The sequence below is a fragment of the Nothobranchius furzeri genome, chromosome 4 (assembly GCF_043380555.1).
Source record: "Nothobranchius furzeri strain GRZ-AD chromosome 4, NfurGRZ-RIMD1, whole genome shotgun sequence".
Classification (NCBI taxonomy): domain Eukaryota; kingdom Metazoa; phylum Chordata; class Actinopteri; order Cyprinodontiformes; family Nothobranchiidae; genus Nothobranchius; species Nothobranchius furzeri.
Window position 1 is genome coordinate 85,571,234 of NC_091744.1, and position 14,556 is coordinate 85,585,789.

The 14,556-nt window shown below is 42.5% G+C and overlaps 2 protein-coding genes across 3 annotated transcripts in view; one reads left to right on the plus strand and one right to left on the minus strand.

Annotated features, from left to right (window-relative positions):
• The window catches only part of chka (choline kinase alpha), a 30,319-nt gene extending 23,072 nt beyond the window's left edge, over positions 1-7,247 (minus strand). The window contains exons 1-3 of one of the 2 annotated variants that reach the window (XM_015965292.3): positions 6,635-7,247; positions 5,817-5,925; positions 1,952-2,005 (exon numbers count right to left, since the gene is read on the minus strand). In XM_015965292.3, coding sequence (XP_015820778.1) covers positions 1,952-2,005; positions 5,817-5,925; positions 6,635-6,870 — 399 coding nt within the window. In that variant the 5' untranslated portion in view covers positions 6,871-7,247. The remainder of the gene's footprint in view (positions 1-1,951; positions 2,006-5,816; positions 5,926-6,634) is intronic. The other variant, XM_015965293.3, reaches the window with a different exon arrangement.
• A 2,824-nt stretch (positions 7,248-10,071) lies between these two features.
• si:dkey-12e7.1 (uncharacterized) lies at positions 10,072-12,796 on the plus strand. Its single transcript, XM_015965294.3, has 3 exons — positions 10,072-10,210; positions 11,192-11,816; positions 12,012-12,796. The coding sequence occupies exons 2-3, from the start codon at positions 11,286-11,288 to the stop codon at positions 12,597-12,599; spliced, it is 1,119 nt and encodes a 372-aa protein (XP_015820780.1). The 5' UTR covers positions 10,072-10,210; positions 11,192-11,285; the 3' UTR covers positions 12,600-12,796.
• Positions 12,797-14,556: the final 1,760 nt, after the last annotated feature.

The window sequence follows — 14,556 nt, forward strand, 5'->3', positions numbered from 1 at the left end:
TGGACTATTAGAACTTGGGCTCCATTAGAATCAGGAGCAGATAGATGTATTTAAGAGCCTTTTTTTTTTTTAAAGAAAAAAATGATGTGTTTTCTCCTTTTTCAACTGCGGACCACCTCATTTACCGATGGCTGTTGCGGTGAGTATGTCACATTCATTGTCCAGTGGAATGCGGAGATCATTTGAAAGACAACGGTAGAACCCGCCCCACAACCGAGAGCCGTCAATGGAGCGTTGCCAGACTTTGCCATTTTACCTGACAACGGCACAACACTGACAGTTTTAGGTAGAAATTTTAAATTTGAACTAAAATGCACTAAAGTGCTAGCCTGGCAAGCCAGACTAAATAAATGTATTATTTAGTCTGGCCACGCTCCATTGACGGCTCTCGGTTGTGGGGCGGGTTCTACCGTTGTCTTTCAAATGATCTCCACATTCCACTGGACAATGAATGTGACATACTCTTGTTTCACTCTGCTGCATCATCCCACCCACCAGGCATATAGAGTGCCCTGATTGGCCCACAAAGTGGATAAAGCTCTGATTTGTTCACTAAGCAGATAGAGCACTATGATTGGCCCACCATTATGGACCGATCACAGCTCTTTATGTGTTTGAAACCCCTCTAGAGAGCTGTGATTGGCTAGCCAGAGTCCTGGTAGGAGCTGCAGAGGTTCCAATGGAGCGTGCCTAGACCAAACTTTGCAAAGCAAGAATTTGGTCTAGTTCACTAGGCTACTAAAGTGCAAAACTACTGACTACACGTGTCTGCAGCACGATTAGGCACGCATTTATAAAGTTTGTCAGAAGAAAAAAAGGTTGACTTGGGGGTGACTTGCTCTTTAAGGATAAACATAAAAGAAAAGGGACAAACAGAAAGACATAGGTCCAAAACATTCCCCAGCTTTTGCAGAATCAGTTGGTCTGCAGCTTTTCTGTGCGAGTTTCCCTAAATTCCCGCTACGCCGGTGGTGTCCAGTAGGGATGTGAATCTTAGAGCAACTCACGATTTGATTCGATTCCGATTCTCGGGGTGCCGATTCGATTCAGAATCGATTCTCAATTTAAATCGATTCACAATCAGTATTAACAAAGAGTGTCAGCTCCAGGATGAACTACTTTGTTGTACAAGTCAGTTAAAGCTATGGGACATTTTTATTTGACTTTAAACTGGTCATGCTCCAAAAATGCAGATTTACAATGTAAAATAAAGTGATTCTAAAACTGTAAACAGAAACAATCTTTTTACCAAGAGGCAGCATTTATTTTTGCTTACCTTGTAAAATATAACACATCTGTAGTTACCTAACAGTAGCTTTGAAAGTAATACGGGCAAATACTTTTCAAGTATGTGTGGAAACAAGTTACATGAGTAATCCTGAGTACTCATTTATCAACTTAGAAAGTAAATATGAGAATATCTCATATTTCTGAGTATGGAAAAAATGACATTCAAGTGCCCTCTTATCAGCAGATTCAAACATAAATCATCTCAATTTATGGGACCACAAAAGTAATCGGAGTACTGACTCTCCTAACAAAGACCAAAAAAGTGCATCTCAAACCTGTAACGTGCCAAACATTTGAGTTCTTGGAATCGATTCTGAACCTTTGTGAATCGATTCTGAATCTTTATAAATAAGAATCCCGATTCAGACTTGAATAGATTTTTTTCAGCACCTCTAATGTCCAGACCTAGTCCTCGAGGGCCACCCCCTGGGTGATTTAAAGTGGTTCTGCTTCAGCACACCTGGTTTTATTCAGGCTTCTGCAGGTAAAAACAACTAAAACGTGCTGGACCGGAGTCCTCAGGGACCAGAGTTGGACCCGCCGTTGCTCTACACCATGTGACCAGAAGACCAAGCGGATCGTCGTGGATCAACAGGTGGCGTTCATCCATCAGGTGTGAGAAACAAACTGCAGTAGGACAGCACCATCATCAGTTACTTACTTGGAAGTCATTTTCTTTGTTTGACTGTCGGGAATCCCCTTTATTACAGGACATCTATCAACAAGAGAGAGAGGAAAGAACTATCCATGAATAAATACGAAGCCATGCATGAGCATCATCACCAAAATCCAAACATGCTCTCAGAGCCAACAGTACAGTAGGAGATGAAGCGCACGTCGACTCAGAAGACTGCTCGGCTCCTCTGGTTCCTACCTAACGCCACACAAAGAAACCCGACACCAGATGTTTCTATGTAAATAAATCACATATCTTCATCACTGAGGAGCCCTGCCTCCAGCTCGGTTAATCATCAGCCGCCGTGCTCTCGGACGGCTTTCTTAATCGTGTTGGCGTTCTGATGAAACATCGTTAACTCCTCCTGAGAGACGGCTGCAGTAACCTTGGAGAAGGACACGCCGATCTGGCTCACTCAAACATCCTGAGCAATAAAAGCCTGTTTACACACCCATTACCGATTCCACAAGTCCGAGTTAATAGGACGTCTCGTCAGGTGAATGCATGCATGGGGTATTTAAACAGGAGGGCTGAGGGGCAGCCGGCGGGTTCTGTTCACGGCGTTTCCTACAAACGGTGAACTGGAGATGAGGACGTCGCCCGCTGACGTCACGCGACCCTTGAACTTTAGCTTCTTATCGTTTAAAATTCATCCCGCCGCTGCCAAAACGTTATCTTTGGAGGGGTTTTGTCACAAGTAGCAACGCGACAGGATGAGCCTGGAGTTGTGAACTCTGGACTCGGCCGCCACGTCGGGCTTCCAGGAAAGAAGTGAAAGAGAAGAAATGAGAAGCCTGACGACTCGTGTTGCCGTTTCGTTGATCTTGGGGTTTTTTTTCTACTGCTTAAAGCTACAATCCGGAGTTTCCCTCTTTTTGGAAATTATATGTTTTTAGAAATCTGTAAAAGTGATAGTGTGACCCTTTACTGTGATGTAATCAGGCGAATACGTCTTTTTCTGCTAAGCCCGCTCCCTCGTCCCCTAGAGCTCCGTACAATTTTAACTGAACGTCAGTCAGCTTTAGCCGAAAGCATTAGACATCCGCTCACGTACGCGTTTGCAGAAGCACCTGGACTGATGTGGAGTTGGAGAGTCCTCATGGACAAGAAAGTCTTTAAAATACAAATAAATACAAGCAAACTGCAGAAAAGGAGGAAAACAAGGTGATTCAGCTTTGTTGTGCAGGGGTGCCCAATCCTGGTCCTGGAGGCTCGGGATCCAGCGGGTTTTAGTTTTAACTAGGGATGGGTACCTTTGACATTTGAATCGATTCGGTACTAATTCCCAGTACCTAGGAATCGATACCGGTACTTAACGGTACCAATTTTCGATACTTTTGAGTGTTTATTATTTTAATTCTCTTTTATAATTAAATATATATTTTTCTCAATATATAACAATATTTGATAAATATCACGATAAATAACATACAACTGTTTGTATTTTAACATCGTCCTTGTAGTTTTATTAGCTGATAATTAAACTGAAGCAAACATCTTTACTGTGAACTAAATTTACTGTGTATCTTCATTCCTTTTGCCGTCCTTTTTCATTTGATTTTTCCTACTGGGAAGTTAGGATTTCCAAGGAGAAAGCGAACGCACCATTAGCTGATAACAATGGAAGCTAACATATCAAGCTAACGTTATCTTTAACAGTTTATTTAGCTGCTGGAGCAGATTAAAACGATGATGCCTCACACTTAGATCGTTGTCACTGGTTTCATCTTCACCCAATCACCCGTCGCATTTAGTAAAGTGAAGCCAAACTTTAGAGCGCGTTCTTTCTACCATGCTGCTCTGTTTACAACTCACTCGCAGCGACCGACGACATAACGCTCTTGCGCATGCGCAGCTGTCTAGGCAAGTTCTCGTTATGAAGGATGGGTACCGAAACGAGGCACCGTTTGAAATGACGTGAATCGGTGCTCGGTCGGTACTATGGAATTCGGTCGGTACCTTAAAAAGTACCGAATTCGGTACCCATCCCTAGTTTTAACCTGCTTCAACACACCTGATTTCAGTCAGCAGGTGATTAGCAGGCTTCTGCAGAGCCTGATGAGCTGCTGCACAGGTGCTTCAACCACTGAATCTAGTGTGTTGGAGCAGAGAAACCACTAAACCTGCTGGATAGCGGCCCTCCAGGACCAGGATTGGGCACCGCTGGACTAGAGCATTCACAAACGAGAGATTTTGCTTCTAGCTGTAATCACAGAAGTTGGGGGAGAGGCTTAAAGGTGCAATACGTTGTTTCCACTTCTAGATGGCGTCCTCAGGAAATACTCCGGATTTCAGCTTTAAAGATAGAAAAGCAGACTTCTTAACAACTAAAAACTACAAAACGGTTCAGATTTATGTAGTTTTTTTCCCACTCTGTGTCTTCCTGGCCTTTTTCTAGATGAGTGTGTGTTACATCTTTGAGTTAGGCTGAGACTTCAGAGATCTCATACTGTACCGTGGTTTTGGGTGGGTTCACCTGGGAACAAGAGCGCCCAAGGCACGCTCCTTTGGGAGGCCTACGGCAAAGAACACATGCATGTACAGCCATGGGGGTACATCACTACGTACAACAACGGGCTAACACACACACACACGCACGCACACACACACGTGAAGGCATAACTACACATGCATGTATACTCTAACATAAGCATATGGACTGCAGGCGCACACACAACCTCTGACGGTGAAACTGACACATCACACTGACCCCTGACCCCTGTTAGCCAAACGGTCTGAAAGTTTTACTTTAAATAAGATCTGTTTGACGTGTTTATTTCTGTTTTGTGTGTGTGTGTGTGTGTGTGTGTGTGTGTGTGTGTGTGTGTGTGTGTGTGTGTGTGTGTGTGTTTTAAAGCTAATTAGGGCTGCCCAATATTAGGAAAACCTGCGATATGCGATAACAGTGATTAAAATTGCGATGACGATATTACTTGCGATAAATTTAAAGAGCAAGTCACCCCCTACCAGAGTATTACTTCGCTCCCACTTCATGTTTGAAAAATGCAACAAATGCTGTTGCCTAGCAGACCGAGAGGGCGGAGCCGCTAACAAATACACACACACAGGCTCACAACGACATTGTGACATCATATGGTACCAGCTAACGTTCTAGGGTACCTCTTAGCCAATAGCGATGGCAGATTTAAATTCTAATGCAGTGCAGAGTTTTTACCTGACAACGGCACAACACTGAAAATTTAAATTTTAACTAAGATGCACTAAAGTGCAAAACTGTTGACGACACGTGTCTGCAGCACGATTAGACACACATTTATATAGTTTATCAGAAAAAATAGTTGATTTGGGGGTGACTTGCTCTTTAACGCAGGGACAAAAATAATCAAAAACATTAAAAAATGACTAAAAAAATCATAAAAATGAGAAAAGCAAATGACGTGAGGAAAGGGGAAAAAAACAATGAACAAGAAGAGGTAATCAGTGGATCCCGGGAAAAGCAGAATCAGCAGAAAGAGCAGAACAAAGCTAGCTCAGCTGTTTGCTAACCATCAAAATTAAGTGCCGTCTGCCTTGGGGGCGGGCGTCTAACCTATGAGAACCCACCCGATTGGCCAAATGGGTGAAGAGCTCTATTTGATTTGTTAAAAAAAACATCATGCTTCCGTTTGATTGACAGAACGCATCATGAGTAGCAAACATTTCAGCGATATTTATCTGTTGTTTGCGATATGCATATTGCGCATGCTGATATCGCGATAACGATATATTTACGATATATTGTGCAGCCCTAAAGCTAATGATAACAGACTAAACATCTCTGAGGGAGAGCTACTCTCCAGGTGTCTGGTCTACTTGCGTCTGCATGTCTGTGGGGTGAAACAAGTCCCACCTGCAGGATGGCCCCATAGAGGCGCAGCAGGACGCTCCTCGGCTCGTCCCCGACAGAGGCCAGGCTGTCGGGGAGGCTGCACAGGAACAGCTTGTTGCTCAGACCACCCCTGGAAGACAAAGTAGACACAACCCTTACACGGTGCTCAGGTTTTTGCTTTCTTATGGTTCTGAGGTGGACTCGAAGCAGGTTCTGGTCTCGTGTGTGCTGCTTTTAATAAACTGAATGAATATTGTGGTTTTAGCTTCTAAGCTGAATTAACATAAAATCCAGAAAATAAAACAGCTGTTAGTAGAGCAGCTATTCTCTTACTATAAAAGAGTGGTGCATCGTCTGTGAGTGTCCTCCTGAAACAAATATGCTGATTTGGTGTAATATTATAATTGTTTTAACCCCTTACGTATCTCAGTGGGGAAATGCTGGTGTCACAGCTACAAGCAAAGCAGATCACTGCTGATATTATTATTATTATTATTATTATTCGGTATTTCAAATTAGTCTGACCTCATCAACAAAACTGAATTAGGCCTAATGAAATAAAACAATGTTAACAAGGTAGCTCTGTGTCTAATAAAACCACAATACTCCCTGTGAGGGGCATCTGCTTAATCTAGACATTATATTCATAATAATTACATTTAAACTGATTAATTAACTACAACAAACACCCCAAAACCTCTCTGATGCATTCAGACACGTGACTGGTGCCATTTTCAGTATTTTCAGGAGTCTTAACGTCATCCTGGTTCCTCTGGCTCAGTGTTTAAGTATGACCTCATCTGATGCGGAAATAACGGTGCAGACTGACTCGTTCTGACCTTATAATGGTGATCTGGAAATCCTCCTCGGCCAGGTTTTTCCAGGCTCCGTGCAGGAACTCCCTGCACCACAGATACGCCTTGCGCCGTGTGTCCAGGTCGGGCTGGTCTGGGCGGACCAGCTCCTTGCAGACCTCCTGCGTGTCGGGCTGGACCTGCAGGACGTTCTCGGTCACCAGGAGACCCAGAGACATGGAGGGGGAAGAGGAGACCCCGTTGATGAATTTGGTTTTCATTTTTTTTTTCTTCAAAGATAATTTTAACAAAGCAGAAAACGCAGTCCCCGCGTTTGGGTCGCAGGATAAATGTAATTCTTCTTTCGGATATAAAAGCAGGTTAATGAAGAATCGGTTGTTTCTTTATTTCTGCTTCAAGAAGAGGAGGGAGTGTCGTTTTAGGCTGATATCGAACGCAAAAAACAGACGAACGTCGTACGAAATCCGCTAACAGCAGAGAATGAATCGAGGTTAGCAGATGCGCAGAATATTAGTGAGGTGGGCGGGAGTTAGGGGGGATGGCCACGCCCTCTCTCGCCGCTGATTGGCTAATAGAGAACAAAACGGTGCCGAACCGCAACAACCTGGGTGGTGCCTTCAGGGACGTTCGGACATTTAGAGGGAATGGCGAATTGGCAAACTTTTTTTTTTTTTTTTTTTTTTTTTATTATAAAAGGTAACATACAAACAAAATGCACCTTACATTATATATTCAAAAGATAATCATTACATGCATATTCAACATTTTCACGTATATGAAAAAGAAAACAATACAAAAAGAAAATCTAAAGCTGGGGTCATCTAATTAACAGATTATTAACTTACTAACTCAAAATCTTCTACAAAGGAAATAAAAAAACCAGCCTTTTTCTTTTTAACTAAATTTAAAGATTTAACTAATAATTTTAAGTCATTTTTCCAATAGGCTAGTGATGGTTTGGTCTTAAAAAATCGACATTTATGTATAAACTGTTTAACGAATTGGCAAACTGTGAACTTCTTTTTCCTGTGAAGCGCTGAAATTAAATGAAGATACAAAAACAAATAACAGTTTTAAGTTATTTTAAATGATAAACGGACATATCGTGGGTGGCGCAGTTGTTAGCACTGTTGCCTCGCCACAAGAAGGTTGCAGGTTTGAAACTCGGCTGTGGCTTTTCTGCGTGGAGTTGCATGTTCTCCCCATGCATGCGTGGGTTTCCTCCGGTTTCCGCCACATATCACACAACATGCCCCAACAACCTCCACCAGCAAGCAAGCTGGGTTAAATGTCTTGCCCAAGGACACAACAGCAGCATTCTCTGGTTGCAGCTGAGATTGAACCTTCAACCTTCCGATTACTGGACAACCCGGTCTACCTGATGAGCTACTGCTGTCACACTGTACATAGCTTTTATGAATATTCAAAACATCAATAACCTATTCAGCCTTAAATAACGACATGAAACACTAACTGCAAACAAAATAGTGTCATGTAAAACAGGACGATGCCGTAGGTCCCCTCTGCAGGAAGAGTGTATAACTCCACAGTTGAACTGGTACTGGCATTATATCAGTGCCCTATTCAGTGTATGTGCACATTTGTTAGCTGTTATGCTGTTTTTTTTATTTATTGTTGTTTTTGGAAACTCAATTTTCAAATTTTATTTATTGTTTTGATTGGTGAAGGTTACAAAAATAGCCTACTGCCTTTGTGTAATCACCTGTGTTATTTTCCCTAAGTGTATGTGCTGCCTGGATCAGGGAATTTTCCCACTGGGATTAATAAAGTCTATTCTATTTTATTCTATTCTATTCTAAATCACGTCATGTGGTAGTGGTAAAAATAAAAGACAGACAGAACTGTTCTCAAACTATCTGCAAGAATTCATAGTGCAACTCATGGGAAAACCTAACAAAAAACTTAAAGTTATACAATTTCAAATTAAATCTCTAATCAGAAGCGGTAATGTGGTTTTTCATACATTTTGAAACAACCTAAGAATCCGCTCCAACATATTGGAAAATTAAATGAAGGGTATGTGGTACTCAAAATATTTTTATGTTTTAATCATTTGTTTACTTGTAGAAAGTCAAACTTTCTGACTTTCTGATGTTCATTGAACGCACCATCAGTCACATTTCTGGCTCGTCGGTCACGTAGCTTCTAACGAGTCCTGCAACTCACAGATTTATATATATATTATTATATATTATGTATAGGGAGCATCAGTCTGGCTCGTCGGTCACGTAGCTTCTAACGAGTCCTGCAACTCACAGATTTATATATATATTATTATATATTATGTGCACGGAGCATCAGTCTGGCTCGTCGGTCACGTAGCATATATATATATATATATATATATATATATATATATATATATATATATATATATATATATATATATATATATATATATATATATATATATATATATATATAATGTGCACGGATAGCTGCACAAGAGCAACAAATAAAATGAAGTATTATTTATCACTCATTGCGTTTTCAACTGTTATTCTTTCAGTTATATATTTTAGAATAGTTTTTTTTCTAACAAAATGTGTATCATCAAACCAAATGATCGTTCCTTGTTTTTTAAACTATATCTTGTGAGATAAATGTGATCTGTGAGGGTGTATTTTTCGTTTCTACAACGAGCCAAGACGAGTAAAACAGTCAGCAGTTCAATATTCCCGTACACAAAAGAAAAAAATTAAGAGCGCAATAGATTGAAAAAACAAATTATGCTTGTTAAATTCCACACAATGTTGTAGTCCAAAAAACTTTAACTGGCTGCAGAAACATTTAATTTATGACTGCTATATCCAACTAATGAAAACCGAAGTGTCAGGAAACATTTTCAATTTAGGAGATCAATCTTTAATCTTTCAACAGCAGAAGGACTAAATTATTACCTTTTCACAAACGTTTCTTTGTCATTCTGAGTATCAGAAAAATTAAACCAAAATGAAGAAATACTGTCACTTTCAGTCCCTGCATAAAATTCCAGGCAAGGCAAAAAAAAAAGAAAAAAAAAAGTAATAAAATAAAATAAAAAAATAACTACTTTGCAACAAAGAAAGCTCACTTTTAGCGGTGCACTGTCTTAAAACGCCCACTAAAGGGAGCTCTAGCCTAGCACGTTACATAGCAATGGATTTTAATTTGATGTAAAATTCCAAATGACAGTTTTTACAAATTAAGAACTACAATACGGTTTAAAAAAATTAAACTAACATCTAAATTACATTATTTCCACCAGAATTCTCGTTACAATCACAGAAATGAGTTTCCAGAGCAAGTGCGTCTTTAAGGATTGGCGCTTGTTGATGACGTAATGGTCCAAAAGCCACAACAAAACTCAGCTGTTAGAAGCTAACTAGCCGGCCTAGTTACTCAAAGCTCTTCTTTAGGATTTCTTTTAAACCTTGTTTTTATTTTTTTTTTTTTTTGCAGTTACTAATTAAGTCGTTCACGCACAATTTTCTTCATGATCGTTAAATCTGTATTGTAATTAGCTTCACTCATATGATTATTTTATTGTTAGCAGGCTAGCTATTAAACTGAGGAAGACGGGGGATTTTCCGATTGAAGGTAACCAAATACTTATTATTTATTTATTTATTTTATCAGAAAACAATGATATAACCTACACGCACATCTTTAATGGACATAATTATAAAATTCGTGCATGTTTTCCCGACCCTAACTGGGAAGTAAATAGGTTGGAGAGGAACATAACGGAAAAGATCAGTTTGAAGCTGCAGGTTTGACCTAAACCGTAACTTTTCAGTGTATAAAGGTGTGCATTCCAAATATATACTTTCTACGGTAGATTGTATTTTTAATGGTTAACGAAGGGAAATGATTGTAAGATGTGGGATGCAGAAGAAGTTGTCAACATCAGGATTTGATGAACTGTGATAAATGTGATGTTAGATGCTGGATCCCAACACAGATTTTGCAGAAGACCAAGGCAGACTGATGACAGGGTCATGGGTAGTCACATCTCACCGATGCACGTTAGAAGTGAAGACTGATCTGTGTTTTTGTTGTTGTTGTTTTGTGTATTTTTACAGTTATCAGCTCAGACACAAAGGATCTTTTTTTCCAGAGAGGGAATGCGTAATTAACCCGCATTACTCAACGAGGTGAAATCCTGCTTAATGCAAAGGGCTTTACAGTCTCACATTTAAGGCTCTTTTTGGCCTTGATGCTGAGTTTGAGTCATGTGAGCTGGTTGGAAATTTCCACTTTGGACTTTTCACTAATCTAACTGAACTCAAGTCTATTTGTCTGCAGTCAGTCATTTTGGAAGGTAGGGATCAAATCCAGGTGGATGAAAGTTGATGAAGGCAGGCCTCTTGTATTAGATGATAGTAAAAACAAGTTTAATGCAGAAGAAGCATTTAACTGAGCTCTGAACAGGAACTGGAGTCCGTTTTTCTTTCACTTGCTGAAGGATTTATGAGTTTCTATCTGAACTCAGTGTAAATCATGTTTGCTTACGCAGCTATAAAGTAGAGACAAAACAGGTTTCATTCTGTTTATTCTTTTATCTTTATGGTTTTTCAGGGCAGAAATCTTTATGGAAAAGCTAGATCACAAGACCTCCCGGTGGAGATTCTGAGTTCCACCAGTGACCAGAAGCATTTCATCGTCATTCGATATGTCGCCACAGAAACGGCCTCTAGTCCCGGTGAGCAGCCGGCGGAAAGCAGCCGACGACTACTTCCCGTTTAACTCTCTGCCGGTGGAGTGCCAGCTGCACGTCCTGTCCTTCCTGAACGAGGTGGACAAATGCAGCTGCGCTCTGGTTTGCCTCAGCTGGAGCTGTCTTGTTCGGTCGTGGAAGCTGTGGCGGGTAGCAGATTACTCTCGTCGTGGCGTCTTTCATCTTGGCCAGGAGGGGCTGCTGGTTTCTAACCGTGAGTTTGAGAGGTGGAAGTCCTGGGTCCATCACTACACACACCACCTGATCTCCCGCCGAGCCAGTCTGCTGACGCTGAAAGCCAGCTTCGACCTGGGGGATCGCTGTAACAAGTGGAGCGAGCTGCTGAGCCACCTGCTAGATAACGTCCACTGCAGAGACCTCAGTCATCTGGATCTCAACTGGACCTTCACTCTGTTTGAACCGCTCAACCTCAGGGTCCACTCCAGCTCCAGTTCACACCAGGACAGCGTCACCAAAATGGATCAGGTACTTTTTCAATGGGAATAAAATCCTACAGTGTTACACTATCAAATATCGGGTGTTACATGTTTGAGTCTTTATTCACACAACCCAACAACCGCTTTTGTCGCGTAACTGCTTTTCAGGATCCAGGTAAAAGCCTCCAAACGCACGACAAAACGAAACTTCTCACCGCCGGTTTGTTTTTCTCTGCTTCGGCAGGTGGCCAGCTTTCAGGAGCTGCTGAGCAAACTCGCCCACAGCTGCCCGAGAATCTCCAAGATGAGGTTGCATTTTGATTGGTCGGATTTGTCGGTGTCACTTCTCAGCCAGTTCCAGCAGCTGCGAATCCTCGAGCTCAAATATTTCTGGGTCTTCAAACTAGTGACGCCCTCGACGCTGCAGACGCTGACCAAATCCCTGCCTAACCTCAGGTCCCTGACTTTGCACGTGCTGGTGCCGCTGAGAAACCTCGGCATCTCCTACACCCTGGAGTCGCCGTCGCTGGAGTTCCTGGACGTCTCGCCCAGCCGGGGCCTGGTCTTCTCCTGCCTGAAGCTGCCGGCCCTACGAGAGCTCCGAGCTAAGAAGATAGTGCGCGGCATCACACTGGACAGAAGGACCAGGCTACGCATCCAGAGTCGGTGGCCGTGCCTGTACCACGTCCTCCGGGAGGGGACGCCAAAGCTTCAGGCCCTGAACAATGAGAGGCTCCTCCCTACGTGGAGAGAGAACTGTTACGGCGAGCTGACGGCTATTCTGGAACAGTCCTGTTATTGTGTTCAGCATCTAGACAGCTGGCTGTGGTAGTCAGCTGACGGACATCATCACGCTCATTCGAATGAGTTGAGCGACACAGACTTTCATAAAAACTGAACTTTGACTCCAGGCGTCATCTGGTTCTTTACCAGAAATCTGCCATCATGGTGGGAAATGCATTCCTGAAGAGCCAGGAAGCCTCTAAAGGTGCTTCATGCTAGCTCGGCTTTGCTGCACTGACCCGAACAAAATGTTCTGCAAGCAGAACCCAGAACCACGGCCTTCATTTCCCCCCGCAGCTGCTTTAAATCCCACTTTTGTCAACGAAAGAACTAAAAAAAAAAAAGATTAAAGGCAAAATATTTTCAGAAAAGTTTTATGTTTTACTAGTTTTAAAAAACTAGACCTGGGGTCTCATTTATCAATTTGATGTCTGATTTATTCACCCTCAGAGACGGCTGTCTGCTGTTTCTGACGAAAAGAAAGCAAAAGATAAAGCTGCACAGAAATTTGCACAAATGAGGTTCAGAGCAAGTGCGCAGTAACTATTTCAAACGGAACGTTCCTCGTTCCGAACGGCATATCTAAAGCAGCAGCTAGATGTGTTGCTTGCTGAGAACTGAAGCTAGTTGCGTGTCTGCCCCCCGATTCGGCTGCTGAATACTTTGCACATTCGGTGCTATGCTGGTGTGATCCCAATCACAGCCTGCCAGGAATGTAAAAACCAGTTCATTCCAGCGCCGGACCGCGTCTCTTACCTTAGGTGCTCCGTGTAGTTAGTGTGCTCCTTTCTGAGCACTGAAGTTGTGATTGTTTTGGTGTTTATGTGAAGAAATCCTGCAGCTCTTGATGTGTGCAAACTTTTTGCACAAATTCTGTACATTTCTGTCTCTGTGGTGAAAAGATTGTTGCTCAGCTGTTTGCAGCTGCAGAAGAAAAAACAAAGCAAATGAAGTGGCGAGCTTTTTCCAGTTGTCCTGCTAATCAGCAGAGGTCCCTGTTTTCAAACTTTAGGTGGTGAAGGCCTCTCTGGAGCCCGAACGGGGCCCAGACCAGTAGACTGACAGGCGTTTGAGATTTGAAGAAGAAGAAAGAAAATGTCATTTCTAAAGCGCCTCTCAGGATAAAAATCGCGAGGCGCTTAGTTTGCCTGTTGTTCTCTGTTGAACGTAGGTTTCTGTCTGCTCCGTGTGCAGACAGAACTTCAGATGTGTTGAATGACTTCGTTGATGGCTGATTTCCTGTTTGTAAGCCATCGACTCCCTCCACGCGCGAGCAGGAAGCACTGACATTTAAACAGATGTTGCAACTTCTGGTTTCCATGTTCCACATAATAAAAAGATGGACTGTTTGGATTTTCCAGCTCTAGAGAATGGTGTCATGTTTGCTGTAACCCTCTGAGGTGATGTGTGAAACCCCTGAAGCAGCATGGATGTTAAAACGTCTCTCAGCAGCGTGTTAGTCACGCCGAATGGCTGCTTGCTTTTTAGACTCTATCAACACCTGGATGGTGGGAGCTTTCTTCAGCTGAATGAAGATAAGACTGAGATTCTCATCTGTGCCCCAGACAAGCTGGTTCCCAAAGTCAGAGAGACTCTTGGTCAGCTTGCTTCTCACACCAAACCTTCTGTCAGGAATCTTGGCGTGACCTTTGACCCAGCTCTCACCCTGGATTCTCATGTCAGTTCTCTTGTTGGCTCTTCCTTCTTCCATCTCAGGAACGTTGCTAAGCTGAGTCCCATTCTGTCCCGCTCTGAACTTGAGACAGTTCTCCACACCTTCATCTCCTCACACTTAGACTACTGTAACTCTCTTTTCACGTGTCTGAGCAGAACCTCCCTGAACCGTCTACAGGTGGTTCAGAACGCCTGTGCTCGGCTTCTGACCAAGTCCTCCAAACACACCCACATCACCCCGCTTCTCCTCCAGCTTCACTGGCTGCCAGTCAACTTCAGGGTTCATTTCAAGATCCTGGTTCTGGTCTATAGGGCCTTACATGGACAAGCAC